The sequence below is a fragment of the Talpa occidentalis genome, unplaced genomic scaffold (assembly GCF_014898055.3).
Source record: "Talpa occidentalis isolate TD23 unplaced genomic scaffold, MPIMG_talOcc4v2.1 talOcc4.16, whole genome shotgun sequence".
NCBI classification, from domain to species: domain Eukaryota; kingdom Metazoa; phylum Chordata; class Mammalia; order Eulipotyphla; family Talpidae; genus Talpa; species Talpa occidentalis.
Window position 1 is genome coordinate 18,480,648 of NW_023601653.1, and position 20,453 is coordinate 18,501,100.

Below are 20,453 nucleotides of genomic sequence, written 5' to 3' on the forward strand. Positions count from 1 at the left end.
AGAAATCTGAACAATGACCCCCCCTACCTCCACCCCCCAAAATTGCTCGGATACCTGCAGTCTGTCCCTCCAGCTGTGTGGAGGCCCAGAGGCCGCGTGGTAAGACCCGAACCGCATGTTAAGGAACTTTTCGCTCGCCCTGCCGCTACCCAAACTTCGACTTTGCCCCAAACGGAAGCTTATAGAATCCAAAATTTTAAAGTCTGCACGGTCTGCCGGAATTCTTTTATCTTTTCGTCTTTCGGATGGCCAGCGACAACAGCGAGGCGCGCGGCGCGCAGGACTGCGCTGGAAACCAGCATGATGAGCCCGGCGCGCCGCCCCTGAAGGCCGAGCTCGGCGGGCACTGGGCTGTCCGCGCGCCTCCGGGTTTCGCGGCAGCCGCCTGCGTGGCAATCTGTCTGTCCCTGAACTTGGCAGTCCAGATCCCGGGCTGCAGCGACTGCTGGGCGCTGCAGCCCGATCCCCCCGAAACTGCGGGGGACGCAGTGCAGAGCCCGCTCGCCGCTCTCGCACCCCGCAAAAAGGGAGGCGCCAGGTACTTTCTCGGCTAGGGCTTGAGTCCAAGCGCACACCCCTGAGCAGCCCCGTAAAATAGTCAAGGTCCCCAAGAAGCTCCCCAAGAAGCAAATTCCAAGGAGTACTTCTCGAGCTCCGTCCTCGCCTTGGGCCTCGGAGTCCCTGGAGAACTACTTTCCTTTCGTATTTATTCCCCAGGATCCTGGGCCGCGCGGGCATCTTTCCCCGGGGTCCCCAGCCCTGAGGCAGGGACAGGAGATGAGGGGACATATTTCCATGCGTTTTTTCTGCTTCCCACGTCAGCTCTACTTACTACACTCCCCGCCAGTGTAGCCCCCAGCCGCGTCCCTGCGGGAGGGAGGCGACCCCATCCGCGCGCGCGCCGCAGGCAGCCCGCTCCCTACCTGTTTGACTGAGCTCCCGCAGGGCCTTCGCCAGACGCGCCGCCTCCGGGGCCGGCTCCTCCGCGGACCCCGCGGTCCCCCACTGGCTCCGCGTCCCTTCCCCGCCATTCCCGGAGGGCTCGAGGCACCGCAGGGTCATGGGAGAAGGGTCACCGCGGCCGAGACAGGTGGCCGCCCGAGTCGGGGCGGAGAGGGACACGCGTCCTTCCTGGAAATCAGTGGCAACCCCAAAACGAGTCCCTGCAGGGTCTCCGAAACGGGAGCGGAGGGGGAAGGGACAGAGAGTTGCTGGTTCTCCCTCCCCAGGTCGCGGTGGACAGATGGCAAAGTCCCCCGCAGGCGCGGTCACCCACAGTTTGCCTGAAAAGAAGAAGTGGGGGCGGGGTGGGTCAGTCGGAACTGGACCCCTGCAGCTGGGGTGTGGGTGGAGAGACAGAAACGTGGAAATCCCGGGGACTTCTCTGCGCCTCTGCTCTTGCACCATTTAACCCTCAGCATCCAGTGGCTGCCCTGACCCAACTCTGGAGAAAGGAGAATAAAGAGCGCGCGTGGATCCAAGACGCAAGAGTTGGAGGGGACGGGAGCGGGGAGAGGGAAGGGCAGGGTGAGGGTGGGGAACTCGGTGTCCACCCGCCCAGGGCTGCGCTCTTAAAGCGCAGCCTGGACGAGCAGAGTCACCTGCGGGTTCGGTGGTAAACAGGCCCTAGTGAAGAGCAAGTAGGGAAAAAATGGACAGACAAGAACAGGCGAGACCCCCCCCCAACCAGCACTCCAGCCTCACATTCCCCACAGTCCTGGGGAGCCCTAGGAGGAAGCCAGCGACGCCAACGAGGTTCCCCGCTCTATAGCGCCGCGGGGTTCGCGAGGCCACGGAGCCCGCAGCTCCCCGCGCCGAGGTGAGCCTTCTGCCGCATCCCCGCCCTGGAGCCGCCTCGCTCCCCTCCCCCAGCTCGCCGAGCCCCTTTGGGGCGGTGGGGTGGGGTGGGGGCCCGGCACACAGAGGCGCCGGCCTCTCCCGAAGTCCCGAGGCTGCCGCCTCCGTGGCGACCGCGGGCGCTGTCGAGGAATCAGCCGGAGCGCGCGGCCCGCGCCGGGGCTCCAGGCGGCGGCCGGGTCCCAGCAGGCGGCGGCGAGCGCCATGGGACCTGCAGGACGAGGAACGCCGAGCCCTTACCTCGGCCTGGGCGGCCGCTGCCGCCTCCGCACCAAGCTGCCTCCCGAGCCCACATGGGGCGGGGGCGCGGGAGCGGCCCGGGGGAGCTGGGGTGTCTGCGCGAGTTGCCCCAGCTCACTTTTAATTTGGGAACGAGATGCCAGGGGATGCTACCAGTTCTGCGCTCCGCGGCGGGGGCGCAGGAGTTCTCGGCTCGGCAGGCAAACAAAAGCCCCAGGGATCAGCGCCTGAAGCCCTCCTCCCCGCCCCTCCGGGCCCCGACAGCCCCTGCAGGCTCAGACGCCCCCACCCAGGCTGTGGCTGGGCTGCCTCTCCCGTTGTGGCCGGGAAGGTGGGAAGGGGAGAGGAAGACAGGAAAAAAGCCAGGGCGGGAGGCGGTGGGTGGGGAGGAGCAGGCGATCAGGTTATTAGGCTTATTAATTGGAGTGGCAGTTTAGGGGGGAAAACTCCGGAGACTTCCCGACGCCGAGGGGGAATCAGGGAAAGCAGCAGCAGCAGCAGCAGCAGCGCCCGGGCGCGGGGCAGAACCCCGGCTCGGACTCGCCCCCCCGCGGCTCCCAGCAGCGGAAGCCCAGGCCGCCCGCGGCCGCGCCCCGCGCCCCCCCAGGCGACCCTCCTCGGGGCGGAGCCTGCGGGCTCCGGGACCGGTACCTGCCGCCCGCCGCGGCCGGGGTCCCTCCCGCACCCGGGCTGCGGGCGCAGGGGACGGCGAGGCTGCGCGCCCGGGGCCCCGGCGTGCAGTGTCCGCGGCCCGCGCAGCGCCGGAGGCGGCGGGCGAGGAGGATCATGCTTCACGGGAAGCCCAGAGCCCCGAGCCGCGGCGGCGGCGGCGAGACTTGGCAAGAGTTAAACGTCTGTCCCCGGAGCCGTGTGTGCTGCGCGCGACTTCCCAGCCCGACGCGCCTCCCTCGCTCCCCGCCTCCCTCCTCCTGCGCGCGGCTCGCGCGCCCCGCCCGGCTGCGGCGGAGGCCGCTTTCCAGGAACTTTCCAGGAATCCGCCTCACGTGACCGCGGCCCCCGCTCCGGCTTTAAAGAGGCTCCGGCGCGCGGCGCCGGCTGCGGGGAGGCGGGCGGAGAGCGCGCGGGTGCAGACCTGGGCGCCGCCGAGCCCCGGGAGCCCCGCTGCCCCGCGCGCCCGGACGCTGGCTGGAGAAGCTCCGGGCCCCGCCATGTCGGCGGCCGGAGGTTTGCAGCTGCCGGTGCCCGCCGCGCCAGGGCCGGGCGAGACCTGATATCCCCGGCCGGCCGCTGGGGTTTGTCTTTCCCGTGCCCTCTGCGCCCTCTCACGCGACCGTTCAGGCCGCACATTTGGGGAGCTGCAGGACGGACTGGAGGTGCTCGTACACGACCCCTCTCTAAGCCTCTCATGGGGGTGGGGAGGCCCCATCCCAGCCCCTGAGCCCCCCGCCCGGGAGCTGGAAGCAGCGGGGGAAGGCGCGCCCCTACCCCCCCAGCCCGGGTCCTTGGAGGCAGCCAGCCCGGCGAGGGTGGGGGGCGCGCAGAACGGCGCCTCCTTAAGCAGCGGAGCCGCCCTCAGTCTCCTCCCCCTGGCAGGCCCGCGGGCTGCACCAGCTCGGCCCGGCTCCTCCCGCTCCCCGCGCCAGTCTCCTTCCGGCTGCCGGGCGGCCAGCCCGCCTCACCTGCGCCCGCTGTGCAGGGACGCCCTTACCTGCGCGCCGGGGAGACGCTGCCCTGCCGGCCTCCGTGCCCGCAGCACGCTCCCGCCGCGATTTCCCATGGGGCTGGCACCCGCGCCCGGGGAATTTGGGAAGAAGCCGGCGCTTCTTCCCTACCCGGGGGCCCTCACCTCCTCCCCCCCTACTTGGAGGCCACCTGGCCTCCATGGAAACTTGTCATTGCCTGCAAGCCCGCCCCGGAAATATTACCCACTTTAAATGTGACCTACTTCTTAAAAACAACACGGGAAGACCGGATCCGAATTTTCGATAGCCATTTTTCTTTGAAATCCTATTTTATTGCATCACTGCTCAATCTTGAAAGGTCAATGGCCACTTTTAGTTGAAGAGGTGGCTATGGGGAATTTGGGCGAGGCTAAGCTGGGGAGGTGACGCTCACAAACCTGGCCTGGTATCCCCCCCTGCTGGCTCTGTGGAGAAGAGTAAACCAGCTCCCGGCCAGCGGTGGGGGGGGGCAGAGGGGGGAGAGAATAATTGTCCTGCTTTTGAGTAAATAACTATGCAAATGATGTAGGCTAGTGAGCTGGAAGTAGGTGAGGTTCCCAGCTAACAAAGGGCATGTAGGTGGTGAGGTCGTGTGCACGGAATCCTGTTGTGTCTTTTAGTCTTTGATGTGGAGGGCAGAGCTAATTGAACCCTAGTTTAAAACCTCTATAAAGTAGCTGAACCATTTTGCACAAGTCATTTACTATTCCTGGAACCTCACCTTTTCTGTGTATTAAGGGCCTGGATTGCAGTGTCGGTGAAGAACTGGGGTGAATAAATCAGATTCTGTAAAAAGCTTGTGTGTAGTCTGCGCCCGGAACATTTAAGGAACCACTACATCTATTAAACTGCTCCACCTGACTGCGCCTTCCTTGGTAGACAATCCCAGGGGAAAGGTGTGCCCGCCCACTCTTCTGTAGCTTAAAGTTTAAAATTTTACAAAGACCATTTCTGTTGCCAGCTAAAATGAATCTGCCTGCGGCCTTCTTAAGGTGCTCTTCAGTCACCTGCCCTTGCTTCTTCCTTAAATGTCCCTCCCCAGATTGGGTGCCTGGCCAGCTGATACCATTCAGGTCCCTGCTCAAAGTCACTTTCTCAAGAGCATCACTGCCCACAAAGATTGCAATCAGCACATCGTCAACTTAGGGACACCAAGCTTTGTACCAAACTAGGATTTTTTTTCAACTTCTTTTTTGAAGTGTTTCTTAGCAATTCCCAGCATTTTGTTGGCCTTTTAATTTCCAAGAAACACACATGGGAACCACTTAAAGACATTATGGGATGGGCCTCCCCGGTGGTGCAGCAGGTTGAGCACAGTGCTGGTAAGCTGTCTGCCGTCTCTGCAGGGCAAGTTCGATTTCTGGCTGGCCAGGGAGATACCCACATGGCACGGCAGACCTCTCCTGTCTCGCCCGCTGCTTGCCTCAGCAGTGTATTTCATCAGTCTGCCTGTTCTGTTCCCCACTGTCTCTGGTGAATCCTCTCACCCTCCCGTGCCTCTGACTGTACCCCAGCTCTTGTATAAAAATCAATCTTTTAAAACAATAAAAGGAAATTTAAAAATAAATAAATAAATCTTAAAAAAAAAACCCAAACAAACAAAGGAGTGTGGTGACCAGAGCAGCTGTTTTTAGGATGGAAGACAGAGTAGGAGTATGTCCTATTTTCACTTTCCTTAATACAGTTCCAGTATGTTTGAGACAATCATTTCCTCAAAACTGCATGTGGTGCAGTGTGTTCCAATTACTCTAAAAATAGAGGGTGTAACTCCAATCCTAATAGCCCTCCTGAACACCAGACTTGTGCCACAGTATTACCCTTCAGATGTCTAGTAGGCATCTCCAATTTAATAAGTCCCAGCTGGGACCTCAATAGCCACTGCCACCACTACCGCCCCCCCCCCTCCAAAAGTCATTCCTCTGTATTCTACCCGATCTCTAAAAATGTCAATTCCAGTCTTCAGTTACTCAAGTCAAAAGCCCTAGCGCATGCTTGCCTGCTTTTTCTCATATGCCCTACATTCCACTTGCTGGCCAATCCTTTTGAGTCTGACTTCAGGATAAACTCAGAATAGAAGCACTTGCCACCTCACCCTCCACCACGCCTGGTCATTGCTATCTCTACCCAGCGTGCTGCTGCAGCCTCCTTTCTGGATTCCTTGTGCTTCTCCAGACTATTCCTGACAGTAGTAAGAGTGATCCTGATTAAGTCATTTCGTGTCCCTCCTCTGCCCCAACACAAATGGCTGCATTGTACCAGAGTAAAACCCAAATAGCCAATCAAGAGCCTATAAGATCCAGTGTCATTTACCTCTCTGATCTTCCTTTCCGCTTTCCTTAATTACTCTGTTCAAATCTCATTGGACTTTCTATTTCTGGAAACATTCTACTTTGCTCCTTCCTCGGAGCTTTCATCTTTGCTGTTTGCTCTCCCTAGCAGATCTCTGCATGGTTTGTGTGCTCACTTCCCCAGATCTTTATCAATGTCACCTTCTTGGTGAGACCTTGGCTGATGACCATACCGTACTCAGAATTGACTTTCCCCACCGCCTCGCCCCCCACACACATTTCTCTTGCCTGCTTTATTTCTTGGTCCAGTTTTCCATCTCTCTCCATTCAGAATGTAATCTTCATAAACACGTATTTGTGTCTGCATCATTTAATTATGTCTCAGCACCTTGAATGCTTCCCAGCGTGCAGTAGGTATTTCACATCACTGTTGAATTAATGAGTAGATGCTCTAGCAATGGGACTTTAAACTGCCTGGGCATGACTCCTCACTTGATGCTGCTGTTGCACATGGGATCTCTGACAAATTTGTCTCTTATGGAGATAGTAATGGAACTTATCATAGAAAGTTGTTTTAAGAACTAAATGAAATGATCTATGAAAAATGCTTTGGCACTTAGCAAATAATAAAGATGAACTTTAGTTTAACCAGCATCCTTTTATGCTCAGTGCATTTGGATTTTTTTCCCTGTGGTAAGATTATCTTACATTTTCCTGTGTGAAACTCAGCAGGTCACCTTCTTATCACTGCCCCAGAACTTCTTGTGGTTGATTCCCTGGAGCTCACCTTTAGCTTTCAATTTACAATATAAAAAAACAATTCCATTTGTTCCTAGATTTTAGGAACATATCTGTTCTGTTCAGTAGAGCAGGTTTCACGGCTGTCATGAGGAGCTGTATTCTCCTTAAGGAGGGAAGGGCAAGTGATCTTCACAGAGCTGGAGATTTTCTTCTGTTGTCTGCATTGAAGAATTGTCCTCGCTTAAAAATCCCCTCTATATGCCAACCCCAAACTGGATGTTGTTGATTTTTCAGTGCACATGTTCGAATACTGGAACTAAGGAGTGCTCCACTCTGAGTTTCATGGAGTTGTAGAGAGGGGGAACAGGGAGCTATAGAATGATCTCTGGCTACTGTGTCTGAAGCGACTCTGGGCAGAGGGTCCTCTGTTAGGTGGCCACCATCCCTTTCTTTTAGAATTTGCCATCTCACCACTACCACCCCCGCCCACACACACACCTCCCCCTCACAAATCCCTCTGATTCTGGAATTCACTCTTCTGGAGAGGACATGATCCAGGCTAACCAATAGTAGTCCCCAAGGCCCCTAGACATAAAGATATACCCAGTATCATAGCCCAAACAGATTACTTTTTTAGAATTTGATGTAAGCGCTGCAAGAGAAACAATCCCTCCCTTTCTAAGATAATGAGCAGTAATGACCATAAGCCAGTTTTCCGACCACTGGAGAGAGCCTATTGAAGAACAAAGACTACAGGGAAGAAAGCAGGGCTTGGGGTTGAAAGGAGAGATCCCTGAGCACTTGAGTCCAATATGCCTGAAATTGCACTCCCCTTTGGCTTCTCAGCAAGGCAATTTATTTTTTTCTGCTACGCTTTGACTTGGGTTTCTATCACTTACAGCAGACACAGTCTCATGGGGTATAGTGGGTTCAGTATGGAAGGACCATAGGAGGGAGTGGAGAGGAGAATTGGGAGGATGAAGAAGAGCTACCTTCTGAAATGGGCATCTCTTATTTTAATTTGGGGCTTTCAGTGTCAATTTCCTTTCCTACTGTCCTAAAGGCTCCATCTCCACAATGGAGGACACTCACTGTGGGCAAAGGGAGAACCAGAGGAGCAGTTGCTGCTGGTTCCAGTGCCCTAGGTCGGGGATGGGGAAAGAAATCAGGCAGGTGGCTTTCCCCTAGGATCCTGGGATGCAAGAGCAGGATAAATGACTGTGTCTTCAGACCTATTCTAAGATAGTGATCATCAATGTTAAGTCACAGATTTCTCAGAAATTCTGGTAAAATCTATAGACAGACTTCACAAACCACTTGCCTAGATGGTATATTTGACACTCGTCCTGTAGAGTGTTGGTGTGCCAGGATTCTTTTAAAAATGTGAACCAATGAATAATCCAGAGATCTTACACAAAAAGAGATCCAGATTTCTGCTTTGTCTTAACCAGTCCTAAGATCCATTCACTCTGGCTCCGATTCCTTCAAGACAGTGACCAGGTAAAGCAGAGCAGGAGCTGACCCCCTTGGAAGGCTTGCCACTTCCAGTTGGCCACTATCCTCACCATCCTGGTGCCCCCCTCCAACATTACTTTCCACTTGTCATCAGCTTTGCTTTCTCATGAGATACTTCCCTAGGCTCAGAATGGGGAGCTAAAGATAGACCCAAAGCCTGACTATTGCAAGACAAATAGGAAAGAGTTTATTTCCCTGTGGAGGTGAAGCACATACCTCTGTGTTCAATAAGCAAACGGGTTCTCACACTTGACTATTTCATTCCCCTATGTGCCTACCTGGCTCTATAGGCATTTGCTCACAGGTTCCATGGGAGAATCTCTGCAGAAAAACATGTGGGAGGAAGGCACAGATTTGGGGTGTTAATGGAGAACCTGAAGTCTGACTGTGAACTGCCAAGGGTTTGCTGAACTCAGACAGGCGAGAGCCCTTATCCTAGGAGGGGACAGTGTCCATGAAAGTACTCCCGAAAGACAAAGATCTGCTTTCAGCATGGTGTGGGACTCCGGCACTGTGCTATGTAGTCAGAAGATCATCAATCATGAGACCGAGCTGCTAAACGCCTCCATTTCACTAACGCAGAATAATTTTATCTCCTTTCCCCCCCCCCTGACTTCCTTGTTTCTCAAACATGCCAAGCCTGCTTCAGTGCCTTTGTACTTGCTTTCTCTGAAATGTTCTTTCCTCAATATTCTCCTGGCATTGCTCCCTTACTTCGCTCAGGTCTTTGCTCAGAGAAGCTCTTTGCTCAGTGACTATTTCTTTCCCTAGCATTATTCCTCACCCCAGTACTTAACCATTACTTGACCTTACAAGGTTTTTCATTTGATGTTTAATCTCTCTCTCTCTCTCATATAAACAGAGACTTTGTAACATTCAATACTGTAACCCCAGCACCTGAAATAGCTCCTGCCCATAGTAGACACCCAATATAAAGTTACAGAATGAGTGAGTGAATCAAATGCAGCTACAGGTAAGGAAACAACACCTTACTACATTCTTTCTGGCCTGCATCTCTTTGACATTTTAATCTTCCCTTATTTGGATGTGCTCCTTACTTCATCTTCAGCTTAGCCTTTGGACTCTTGCCTGCTGCTGAGAACAACACAGCTCTCCTGAACTTTCTCCTTCATCCATATGAACCTGGCCTTACACCTCTAGACCTAATAGCACGTGAGAGATGCATCCACTCAAAAAACATTCATGACTACTTAAAATGCTCCAGGCCTTGTGGACAACAATACCTCAGCCCACTCCTTGGGAGGTCTGGGTCTAGTGAGAGACACACCTCAGTAAATCATTCTAACAACTGTGAAGTGGTGGAGGAATGCACCATGTACTTTTACCAGTAGCTGGGAAGCACCACCACCACTGTGGGAAGTCCAGAAAGGCTCCACAGGGGCAAGGACTTGACCTTTCTAGGTTCTTGTTTTCTCATGAAAAATTCAGCTTCCATGACCTATTTGTGTTTCTTTTTCTATCTAGTCACCTTTCCAGCTCTGTTCCACAACCTCCCTAAAAGCAACTGATGGTGTCATTAGACCCAAGCCTGGGCAGCTTGTAGGTATGTTTGATTTTCCAGAGTTCACAAAGGTCAAGGCCTGGTACATCGATGTGGTAAGCAGAGCAGCAGAAGACACAATCTGTTAGTAAACAACCAACACCACTACTGACTTAGCCCTGGAATTCTGAGAAGCAGCAGCATCCAGTGAACCAACCTGGAGATTGGCTATTATGGATGAGACTAACTTTAACCAAAAGCATGTGGCAGGGCTACCACGGGCAAGTTCACACAAATACAAACAGCAAACAGCTCCCCACAAACCTCCACATATGCTTTACGTGGGAAGACAAGGTAATCACACTTATAAATCTTTTCTACTATCCAGCACATTCAAACTATAAAAGTCATGCCCGACCATAAAACAATATAATATCATTTGTCTTTATAGGATGTCTTTAATCTCTGTTCACCTATATAGTACAGCATATGCCTGATTTTCTGCTTATAATAGCCCTTTTGTGAAGGTAGAAAAAAATACCTACTTTCCTTGGAGGTAAAATTAAGCCAAAGTACTTTATGTAGGATATTCTGTACTTATAAACAAATTGTCCTTAGAAAAACAATATAGGGTTTAATATGAACAAACAAAACATTTTAAGTGGGAAAGTAGGTTGGAGGGCAAGTTGCTTTTAAAATAGGTCATTCAAATCACTAAGAGTGCCAATATAATGAGTCTTATTGCTATAACATTTTCAAAGGTTATTTACAACATTTAAAAATTGAGGGGGAAAGTTGGGTTGTTTGTTTTAAATATTCCCAATCAAGAATTTGTTACATTTCAGTGTGCCAACAGTTCTAAAATAAACTCTAAAGTAAAACTTTGTTCCATATAAAACACACACATGTGAGCCTCCCCGGTGGCTCAGCGGTTGAGTGCTGGGTTGCGAAGCTGCCCGCAGCCTCTGCAGCACTGGTTCAACCCCTGTGTGCTCCCCGGCCACGGGAGGAGGGTCCCACATAGCGCGCAGACCTCTCCTGCCGCCAGCTGCTCCCCTCAGCAGTGTACTTCGGTCCTTCTGCCTGCTCTGCTCTCCGCTCTGGCTCTGGTGAATTCTCTCACCCTCCCGCGCTTCTGACTGTACCCAGTGCTTGTATAAATAAATAAATTTTAAAAATAAATAAATAAATCTTTAAAAAAAAAACACACATGCACACACACTCAACAATCTGTTTAGAAATCACTCTGTGACTATCACACTGGTAAATGCTGTACTGTTTCCTTTGTTGCTGAGAATGAGATCTTTATTGCAACCCTTTCTACCTCACTTTTTTCCCCTCCTATTTTTATTTTTATTTTTTTTAAAGATTTATTTATTTATTTATACAAGCACTGGGTACAGTCAGAAGCGCGGGAGGGTGAGAGAATTCACCAGAGCCGGAGCTGGGAGCAGAGCAGGCAGACTGACAAAATACACTGCTGAAGGGAGCAGCGGGCGCCACAGGAGAGGTCTGCGCTCCATGTGGGGCCCTCCTCTGGTGGCCGGGGACCGAACTGGTGCTGCAGAGGCTGCGGGCAGCTTCCCAGCCCAGCACTCAACTGCTGCACCACCGGGGGAGGCCCTCCCCTCCTATTTTTAAAACCAATATTTAAAAGAGGCAAAATAGTCTAACAAAGTCATCAGGCAAATCCTTCTGTTTTCCTGACAGAATATTCTTAGCCAAAGTCTACATACAATGCCTTCCACTCTGCCACCACCACCAAGTTCCCCCTACTGCATATTCATTGTCAACCAGGTTAACTATATTGTAATCTGGATTCATTCCAGCCACTAAATAGACAAAAATAAAGATGAAAAAAGATGGCATGAGTAGATAAATAAGATATAATATATAGCAACTGGGAAGTCAGAAGACAGTTAAAATATGCTAATATCTTACACAAAGCCCTCCTCAAAAGGAAAAAACAGCAGCTACCAAAGTTCATGCAAGAAGAAACAAGGAATATGTATAGTCCTATTGCTATGAAAGAAATAGTCTCTAGATTCAGAAGGCTTCCTGGTGAATTTTACCAAACACTTAATGAAGAAATAATATACATTCTACATAAACATTTCAAAAAAAAACGGAACAAGGAACACTTCACAACCATTTTAGGAGGTCAACATTATCTAGACACCAATGTTAGATAAGGCAGAAAACTATAGCCCAATATCTCTCATGTACAATCACAAAACATTAGCAAATTAAATCTAGAAATACATTTAAAAAATAATATATCCTGACTCATTGGGTGTATTCCAGGAAGGCAAGGTTAGTTCAATATTCAAAGTCAAATCAGTAAAACCACAATCTCAACAGTCTAAAATTACATGATTTTAGATATTAAAAAAGCATTTAGAAAATTCAACATCTATCCGTCATTTCAAAAATTCTAGCAAACTAGGAATAAAAGGAAACTTCTTCAATCTGATAAATCCTATCTATAAAAAACCATCAGTTAACATCATTCTGAATGGTACAAAATGAAACACTTTCTTCCTAAGATTGGAACAAAGAAAGAATGTCCTTTTTTTTTAATTACTTGTTTTCACTATTTTATTGGCAGTCCTAGTAGCACAATGGACTATGGTGATGGACTATGGGTGACATGATGGTAAGTACACTAAGATGGTGTGACCTAATTTGTGTGTGTGTGGGGGGGGGGTGATTGCTCTTACCTCTATTAAAAAAAAATAAATTAAAAAAAAAAACTAGGAAAGAACTACGTAGGAGAAGGACAAAGAAGTGGGGGACAGAAATCTTATATTACTCAGGCTAAGAAGTTAGAATACAAAACTCTAACCTTGAATAAACCTCTATTCTCTAGCCCATATTCGCATTTGTATGGTGCTCAAGCTGGGAAGGAAAATAAGGGAGGTGAGAGTGATTGTTTTGTTTTAATCCCTGTAACTAAAAGGTCTAGGTCAACCACCCCCAACCTCATTCAGGTTATTCAAGAAAGAGATTACTGCAGACTAGATAGGAAAAACTACTGACTTGACTTTAGTCTTAAAAGGTTTTAAAAATAATACTCTTACATTACTAGATCTGAAATACTCTCACCACAAAAAAGTAATGACAATTATGTGGCATGGCTCAAATCATGGTGGTGAAGTGGAAAATGTCAGGCTGACCTGTTGATTAACTGAAATTGGCACATAGCCTGTAGATTGAGAGTTTAGGGAACAACTGATAAGCACCCTCAAGGCAACAGGCACCCTGATTCATGCATTCCCAACCGACTGCACCCCCTGCTTTAGTCAATAAATACTCTCCTCTGGGCCTGCCCAGTGTAAATAAAGAACTTCCCTCTCTGAGTGCTGCCTGGTTACCTGACAAAATCCTGTGGTAACAGTGGTATCATGTTACACTGCATAGATTTATCAAATATAAGCACACTGTGTACTTTAAATTGACACAATGTTATACGTCAATTATATCTCAATAAAAAATAAAAATATAAACAAAAATAGCATCCTTACATCCTCTGAGAGAGACTGATGGTTTTTTACACATGTTCATTTGTAGCTCACGTCAGCTCTATGGATGGTCTGCAGAGCAAGATGCAGTGGAAATGGAATCATTTTGCCCCAAAGAGAGACATGGCTAGATTTACATGTTGGAAAGAGCACTCTGGCAGTCATAGTGTGAAAAGTGGAAAGGTAATGTGAGATAAAAACGTGTATTGAGACCAGGAAAAAGACTAATTATAATAAAGTAAAAATCAAAATCAACAAGCAACTATAAACCAGAGACACACTATGGGGGATGGGAAGGGAGGAGGGATTAGGGTCAAAATAAGGAGGGTGGGAATTGTATGGGGAATATAACCAAGATGAAAATGCATACATTGTGCAAAAATGATGTAAAAAATATATAAAATAAAAAAATAAATTAAAAAAATAGTGTATTGAAAATGTCCCTTGGCAGGTAATAAAACCCTTGCTTAGGGGGATTGAAGGTAACAAGTAGAGGCAGCAGCTCCCAAAGAACCTGGGGAGATAGGCAAAAGGACAAGCTTGAGAAGAGGAAGCGTTTCCTTGGGAGGCTTGTCCATGTTAATCAGTGCGTTTCATCTTGGCTTTTTCCACAACCACTCCCTTCCCTGACGCAAGCCCCTCCTCTGTATCCTTATATTAAATAATCAATAAAATAACAACTCATGTCGTATGTCCATCTCTCCCACTTACCCGGGACATACTCAAGAGCAGGACCTGTATCTTCTCCCCTATTTTCAAAAGATTAATTTTTATTTATTTATGCATTTTTGATCAAATTCAAACTCTTTATCATAGCTTACCTGGCCCATATGGCCTCATTACTATATCCCCCTTCTACACTGAGCCATTGCTCTCTCACCTGCTGACTGCACACTGCTCGTTTTTTCTGCTCGCAATGTTCTCCCTCCCCATAGTCTGTTCCATATCTGGAAATCACTAAATCATTCCACGGGTTTCAGCAAAGAACTGTGTTCTTTAGAAAACTTTCAATAACAACCCCCCACCCCCAGTCCATTCCTGGTACAGAGTCTCCTCCTGAATGTCCCCGCAGTGCATCTACATATGGACATCTTAACATCCTTTTTTTTGTGTGTATGCAATTGCTTGCTTTCCTCCTTAGCCTATAAATTCCTTAAGACCAAAGACTGTATGTGCCTTATTCACTACAGTAACATTAGTAATAACAGTAATATTTATCTGGTACTTAATATATACCAGGTATCCTAAGTATTTTGACGTATTAACTCATTTAGAGTTCCCAATAACCCTGCAAAGTGAGCCTTATTAGCACATTTTACAGATTTGGAAACTAAAATATAAGGAGGTTAGGAACTTGTTCAAGGTCATCAGTCTAAGAATACTGGTAAACACCCAAATGCCCAAAAATAGATGACTGGATCAAGAAGATGTGGTACATATATACCATGGAAAATTACTCAGCATTCAAAAAAGATAAACACATGCAATTTGCAGCAACATGGATGGAGCTGGAAGGGATCATGCTCAGTGAAATAAGCCAGAAAGAAAAAGAAAAATACCGGATGGTCTCACTCATAGCAGGAATCTAGAAAACTCAAATAAGGGACCAGGAAAATGAATAACTATAAAAAAGTGAAAATCAAAATCGACAAAAAACTATGAACCAGAGACACTTTTTGGGGGGTGGGGGGTGGGAGGGGAGGGATTGGGGTCAGAATGGGGGGGTTGCAATTGTATGGGGAATATAAAAATAAAATTTATTATTTAAAAAAAAAAAGAATACTGGTAAACAACAGCAGTTACTTATTGAGCTCACTAGTCCCTAGTGTGGTCCCTATGAGATAAAAGATGGTTCACAAATGTTTGCACAATTGATTTGAGGTAAAGAGGTTGCCCTTGAGCTGGCAGCTTGTGTCTGGCAGAGAAAAGAGGGCAGACCAGCAAAACTCACAAACAGCGGGCACCTACCTACACAGGCTCAGGTGCCAGGACACAGGGGTGAAAACACCCTCCAGCACAGCTGCTCTAAGGCCACAAAGACACTCCCGCCTCTCAGAACAGAGCCAGGTAGATGGCGTGAACCCCCTATTCTCTCTCCAGGGGACGTGCTCTACACACCCTCCAGCCCTCTTTGGGTCCTTATCTCACCCTGTGCTGATATGTGACTCAGTGACTTTCCCCTTAAAATGCCACTCCCCATCCTCAACTGCCTTAGGGTGGCTCTCCTTTGTGCATGCCCTGTGACCCGGATCACTTTCCGGAAAGGTACTAAGGGAAGGAAGAATGGAGGTGCATGAAAGGGGACACCCAGAACCTTGCGTGCTGTGTAGCCCTGGTTCTCAATCAGGCTGCACAGCAGTAACACAATGAGAGTTGTCTTTAGCACCTGTGCTCAGAATGCACCCCAAATTAATTTAATCAGAATCCCAGGGGGTGGGACTCAGATATTGATGGTTTTTAAGCGCTCAGGGTGGGGGGGAATTCCAAGATTGTGGCCACAGCAGAGGAACTTAGGTATGTTCTCTGAGTCTCCCTGACCCAGATTTTGAGAATGGCATTTTCTTGCCACATGGGATGAGATGGTCGAGCCCCAGAGAACAAGCAAGGCCCAGTAAGCCTGATTCCAATAAAGACTTGAGAAAATGAGGGCCTCCCCAGTGGCACTGCAGGTTGAGCGCTGTGCTCTGAAGCTGTCCACAGCCTCTGCTGCGCAGGTTCGATTCCCGGACGGCCAGTGAGATTCCCACATGGCACGGCAGACCTCTCCTGTCTCGTCTGCTGCTCCCCTCAGCAGTGTCTTTGGTCCATCTGCCTGTTCTGCTTCCTGCTCGCTCTGGTGAATTCTCTCACCCTCCCGTGCCTCTGACCTGTACCCCAGTTCTTGTACAAATAAATAAACCTTTGAAAAACAAATAAACCTTTAAAAAAAGGAAAAAAAAAAAAAGAGGGCCTCCCTGGTGGTGCAAGGGTTAAGACACAACCTGTGGGATGTGGGGCAGTCTGCAGCCACTGCAGCACGGGTTTGATTCCTGGCCGTCCAGGGAACAGCCCACATGGCGCAGTGGATCTTTCCTGTCTCACCCACTGCTCCCCTCAGCAGTGTATTTCAGTCAGTCTGCCTGTTCTGTTCCCCGCTCTGTCTCTGGTGAATCCTCTCACCCCCTGCATCTCTGACCTGTACCCCAGCTCTTGTATGCATGAATGGATAAATCTTTAAAAAAATAAAAATAAAAAGACTTGAGGAAATGAGCTGGCAGCAGGGTTCTGCTTCTGGATGTCCTAACATGGTCTAGAGGTTGAAGAGAAAGTGGCACCTTTCTAATCACCCCTAAAAGGACAAGGACAAGAGAGGGTGGTAGTCAGAATTGGATCTCTGTCCAAAGACAGTTATCTATCCTCTGAATAACACCTGGAGCTTTCTACTCTCTAGAGGTATTAATATGGCCTTTACAGTCTAGAATCCTAATCCCCAGAGGGAGATAGGGGGCAAGCCCTTCACTCAGAAGCTACCTCCAGGGCCAGTTTCAGAAGCTTTGAGTTTTACCTTTGTTAAGGCAAAGAGCAGTGTCCTTACATATCTCTTCACTCTGGCTTTTGGTGATAGTTGGCTTTGACCTAGATATCTCTCCCTCTTCCCCAATACTTCCTTGGTTCCTTCTCCATGGTGACGAACAGCAGAGGGGAGATAGGCAGGAAACAATAGACAAAGGCATTAGACACAAAGGTCTTTGCAAAAGTAAAGGCAGTGATAAAAATAATTATTGTGACTACTAGTGTGTTGCTAATTTGTTGAGCTTATTGGGTAATACCAGTTTTCTTAGCAGGGTGCTGAGTACGCCTCCGGCAGTCTCCCTTTTGTGTTCTTACCCAGTCCGCTGAGGCAGGAAACAGCACCCTTTTACAGAGAAGGAAAGGAAAGTCACACAGCAGAGGGATGCTCTGACTCTCTTTAAAAGAAAAGAGGCCTCCCTGGTAGCACAAGGGGTTAAGACGCAACCTATGAAGCTATCTACAGCCACCGCAGCACGAGTTTGGTCCCTGGCCAGGAAGCTACCCACACGGCACAGCAGACCTCTCCTGTCTCACCTGCTGCTCGTGTCAGCAGTGTATTTCAGTCGATCTGCCTGTTCTGTTCCCCACTCTGTCTCTGGTGAATCCTCTCACCCCCTGCACCTCTGGCCTGTACCCCAGTTCTTGTATGCATAAATAAATAAATCTTTTTTTTTAAAAAAAAGAAAATATTGCCTGGTTCTAAAGAATCACCTAGACACTTGCTGGAAACACAAATATTCTCTGCCCACAGCCAAATTCATGGGCATGTCGTGTGCGTAGTCACACAGAATTGCTTGTTTAGAAGCACCCCGAAGTAGACATTTAATTTGATCTTTGAATTAATGTTTCCTAAGGGAAGCCCAATTGGACAAGGGAGAAGCCTTGAGGGTTTGCAGTCTTGGTCCATGCATGGTCCTGCCTCCCACTGCCTCCCCAGGAGGGGCTCTAAGCCATATGTTCCCCACCCTTCCTTTCCCAGGCCCTCTGCCACCTCCCCCTGAGGCAGCAGCTAAGTTGCACTGATGAGGGAAGACTTGTTGACAATCATCCTACCTGGAATTAGCTTTGTCCTCACAAGTTAAAGGGTTTGGTCCCACAAGACTGCTCCACTTCAGCTGCCAGTCAAAAATGGGGTTCCCAATTCACACACACTTCTGCCTGGCTAACTACAAATTCAGGGACTCCCATATGGCCCCCTCCCCGGTCCTAAAATTCATTGGAATGACTCACAGAACTCAGGGAACTACTCCACTTAATATCACAGGGTATTATTCAGGACACAGAGGGATCGTCCGAGGAAAGGTAGAGAGGTTGAGGTCTGGCAGGGTCCTGAGCACAGGAGCTTCCTTCCTGATGGAGTTGGGCATATTATCCTCCTGGCACATGCCAAACCCCTGTTATTTAAGGGTTTCATGGAGGTTTCTTTATGTAGATATGATTGATCAACCCCAGCCTCCAGCCTCTCTCCTCTGCCCAGAGATCGGGTATGGAGCTGAAAGTTCTAACCTTCTAATTACATTGTTGGTGTTTCTGGTGACCAGTCTCCTGCCACCATCTAGAACCCCTACAGGACTCATCTCAGTGGCATATAAAAGACAACCATTTCCAAAAGTTTGAGGAGCTCTGTGCTAGGAACTGGAGACAAAGACAAATAAATATTGTTGATTACACCCCAGGCACCAGTCATCCTTCAGCGCTCCCGGCAGCTGAGGCTGCACCACCTCTTTGCCTGCTTTGTCCCTTCCATGTCTGCTTCACTCATATCCTCCTCAGTTTCCCCGGAACCTGTAGTGGCAAGCCTGCTGCCTGGCTAGGCAGGGGGCCCAGGAAGCTGGCAGCAATCAAGCTCCCCAACCCCCAGCCAATCACTAATGCTTTTTCTCTCTGGGCTCACTCTGGCATGCTCTCCTCTTCTTGTAGCTGTCCTCTGTCTCTGAGTGACGCTGCCCTTATAGCCCTGTCCTCTCGGCTCAGGTATGCACACTCACGCATGCTTGCACACCCATGCTCCAGATGTCCACAATCAGACACACGTGACCCACACTCCCAAGCGCCTTCTGCATCAACAGGATAAGGCCGCAGAGGTTAGTGGCGTAAAAGCCTGATTAACTCACTTACTGTAGGGTAAAGAAAATATCAGGCTTTTCTGCCCTTCCGCCATCAGGATAGATGATGGATCCTTGTCCTGAATGCATGCCTGATGGCGGGCACCTGGAATAGGGTGTGGGCATAGGTAGATGGGCTTCAGCTGAGCTAAGACTGTGCTTTTAAGGGCGGTGTCACGGGGACGCCAGCAGCAGCAGTAGAAGCCGAAGCAGAAGCCGAAAGAAAAGCCGAGAAGCAGCAGAACAAACGCTAGAGAGCCCAGATAGAGTGAAGACTTGCTGGGGGCTGGGAGGCTGGTAGGCCAGCCAGCACCCCTACCTGCCATATGCCTGGTGAACCCCCAAAAAAACCTGCAAAACTACTGAGGACTCTGACTCCTCCTTTACCAGGTCTGCATGGGATCAGAGAACCTGCTCTGTGGTCCTTCCTGCCCTTTACACTTACCCTACACACCTATTTGCCTATCTTGCCCCTCCCTTCCATGTCTCACTCACATCCTCCTCGGTTTCCCCCGAACTCCTCTCTCAATAAAGCATGTGCACATTATCTGTTCCCAGGTGTAGGGTAAGGTAAAAAGTATCAGGCTTTTCTGCCCTCCCGCCATTAAGATAGATGACGGAACCTTGCAGTCCTGAATGCATGCCAGATGGCGGGCACCTGGAATAGGGTGTGGGCATATGTACATGGTATTCACCTGGGCTAAGACTGGGCTTTTAAAAGTGGCATCACAGGGAAGCCAGCAGAAGCAGAGAAGCAGAAAGAATGCCGGAGAGACCAGAGAGAGTGAAGACTTGCTGGGGGTTGGGAGGCCTGCCAGCCTTCCGGCCCCCCAGCACCCCTGCCTGCTGTGTATACCAGGTAAATCCCAATAAAGCCTGCAAAAGCCACCTAGGGCTCCAGGACACTCTCTCCTCCTTTACCCCATCTGCTTGGATCATAAAGATCCTGCTCTGTGGCCCTTCCTGCCTCTACACCAGGGATTACAACCTAAAACACCCCTGCAGTTCTCTACTCTCCCCATGTTTGTGCCCTTGTTGGGAGTTCCTGGAGATCTAATCCATATCTAATTTCTTTGCTTCCCTGCAACACCCAGCTCAATACTTCACACATACAAAACTGCTAGTGAATCTTGTGGAACAAGTATTTCATATTTTGAAATCATTGACATGCATAGGCTGTTGTTAAATAATGAACTTATTCTCTCCAATTCCCATTCTGCACCCCAACCCCAAAACTTGGCATATGAACAGTTTCATTCTCCCCCCTGAAAATGCGATTAAAAGATTTCAAGAAACTGCTCACAAACAGACCCCTGTGGAAATAACTCCAGGCCATTCCCACCTGGTGCCAGAGATTGAGAAGGCTGTTCAGTGCCTTGAGTATTTTTATTTTTGTTCTTTCCAACTTCTCTGCTCGATCAAGTTAAAAAGTCCCTAAGAGTAAATAAATG

General features: G+C 49.3%; 2 protein-coding genes across 13 annotated transcripts in view; both read right to left on the minus strand.

The window, feature by feature from the left end:
* The window catches only part of LOC119247431 (death domain-containing protein CRADD), a 275,825-nt gene that overhangs the window by 215,990 nt on the left and 39,382 nt on the right, over positions 1 to 20,453 (minus strand). For 4 of the 12 annotated variants that reach the window (XR_008552177.1, XR_008552178.1, XR_008552179.1 and 1 more), the window contains exon 1: positions 924 to 1,835. The exons of 1 other annotated variant lie outside the window; for it this stretch is intronic. Coding sequence is in view for 8 of the 11 variants with exons in the window: in XM_054696130.1 (XP_054552105.1) it covers positions 924 to 1,407 (484 nt within the window). In the remaining 3 variants the exon portion in view is untranslated. Of the gene's footprint in view, positions 1 to 923; positions 1,836 to 2,097; positions 2,625 to 2,748; positions 2,787 to 3,543; positions 3,559 to 3,766; positions 3,776 to 20,453 lie in introns of those variants that run through there. 7 more of the 12 variants (XM_037513874.2, XM_054696131.1, XM_037513871.2 and 4 more) reach the window with 7 other exon arrangements.
* The window catches only part of MRPL42 (mitochondrial ribosomal protein L42), a 73,187-nt gene that overhangs the window by 859 nt on the left and 51,875 nt on the right, over positions 1 to 20,453 (minus strand). The gene's annotated exons all lie outside the window — the stretch shown is intronic.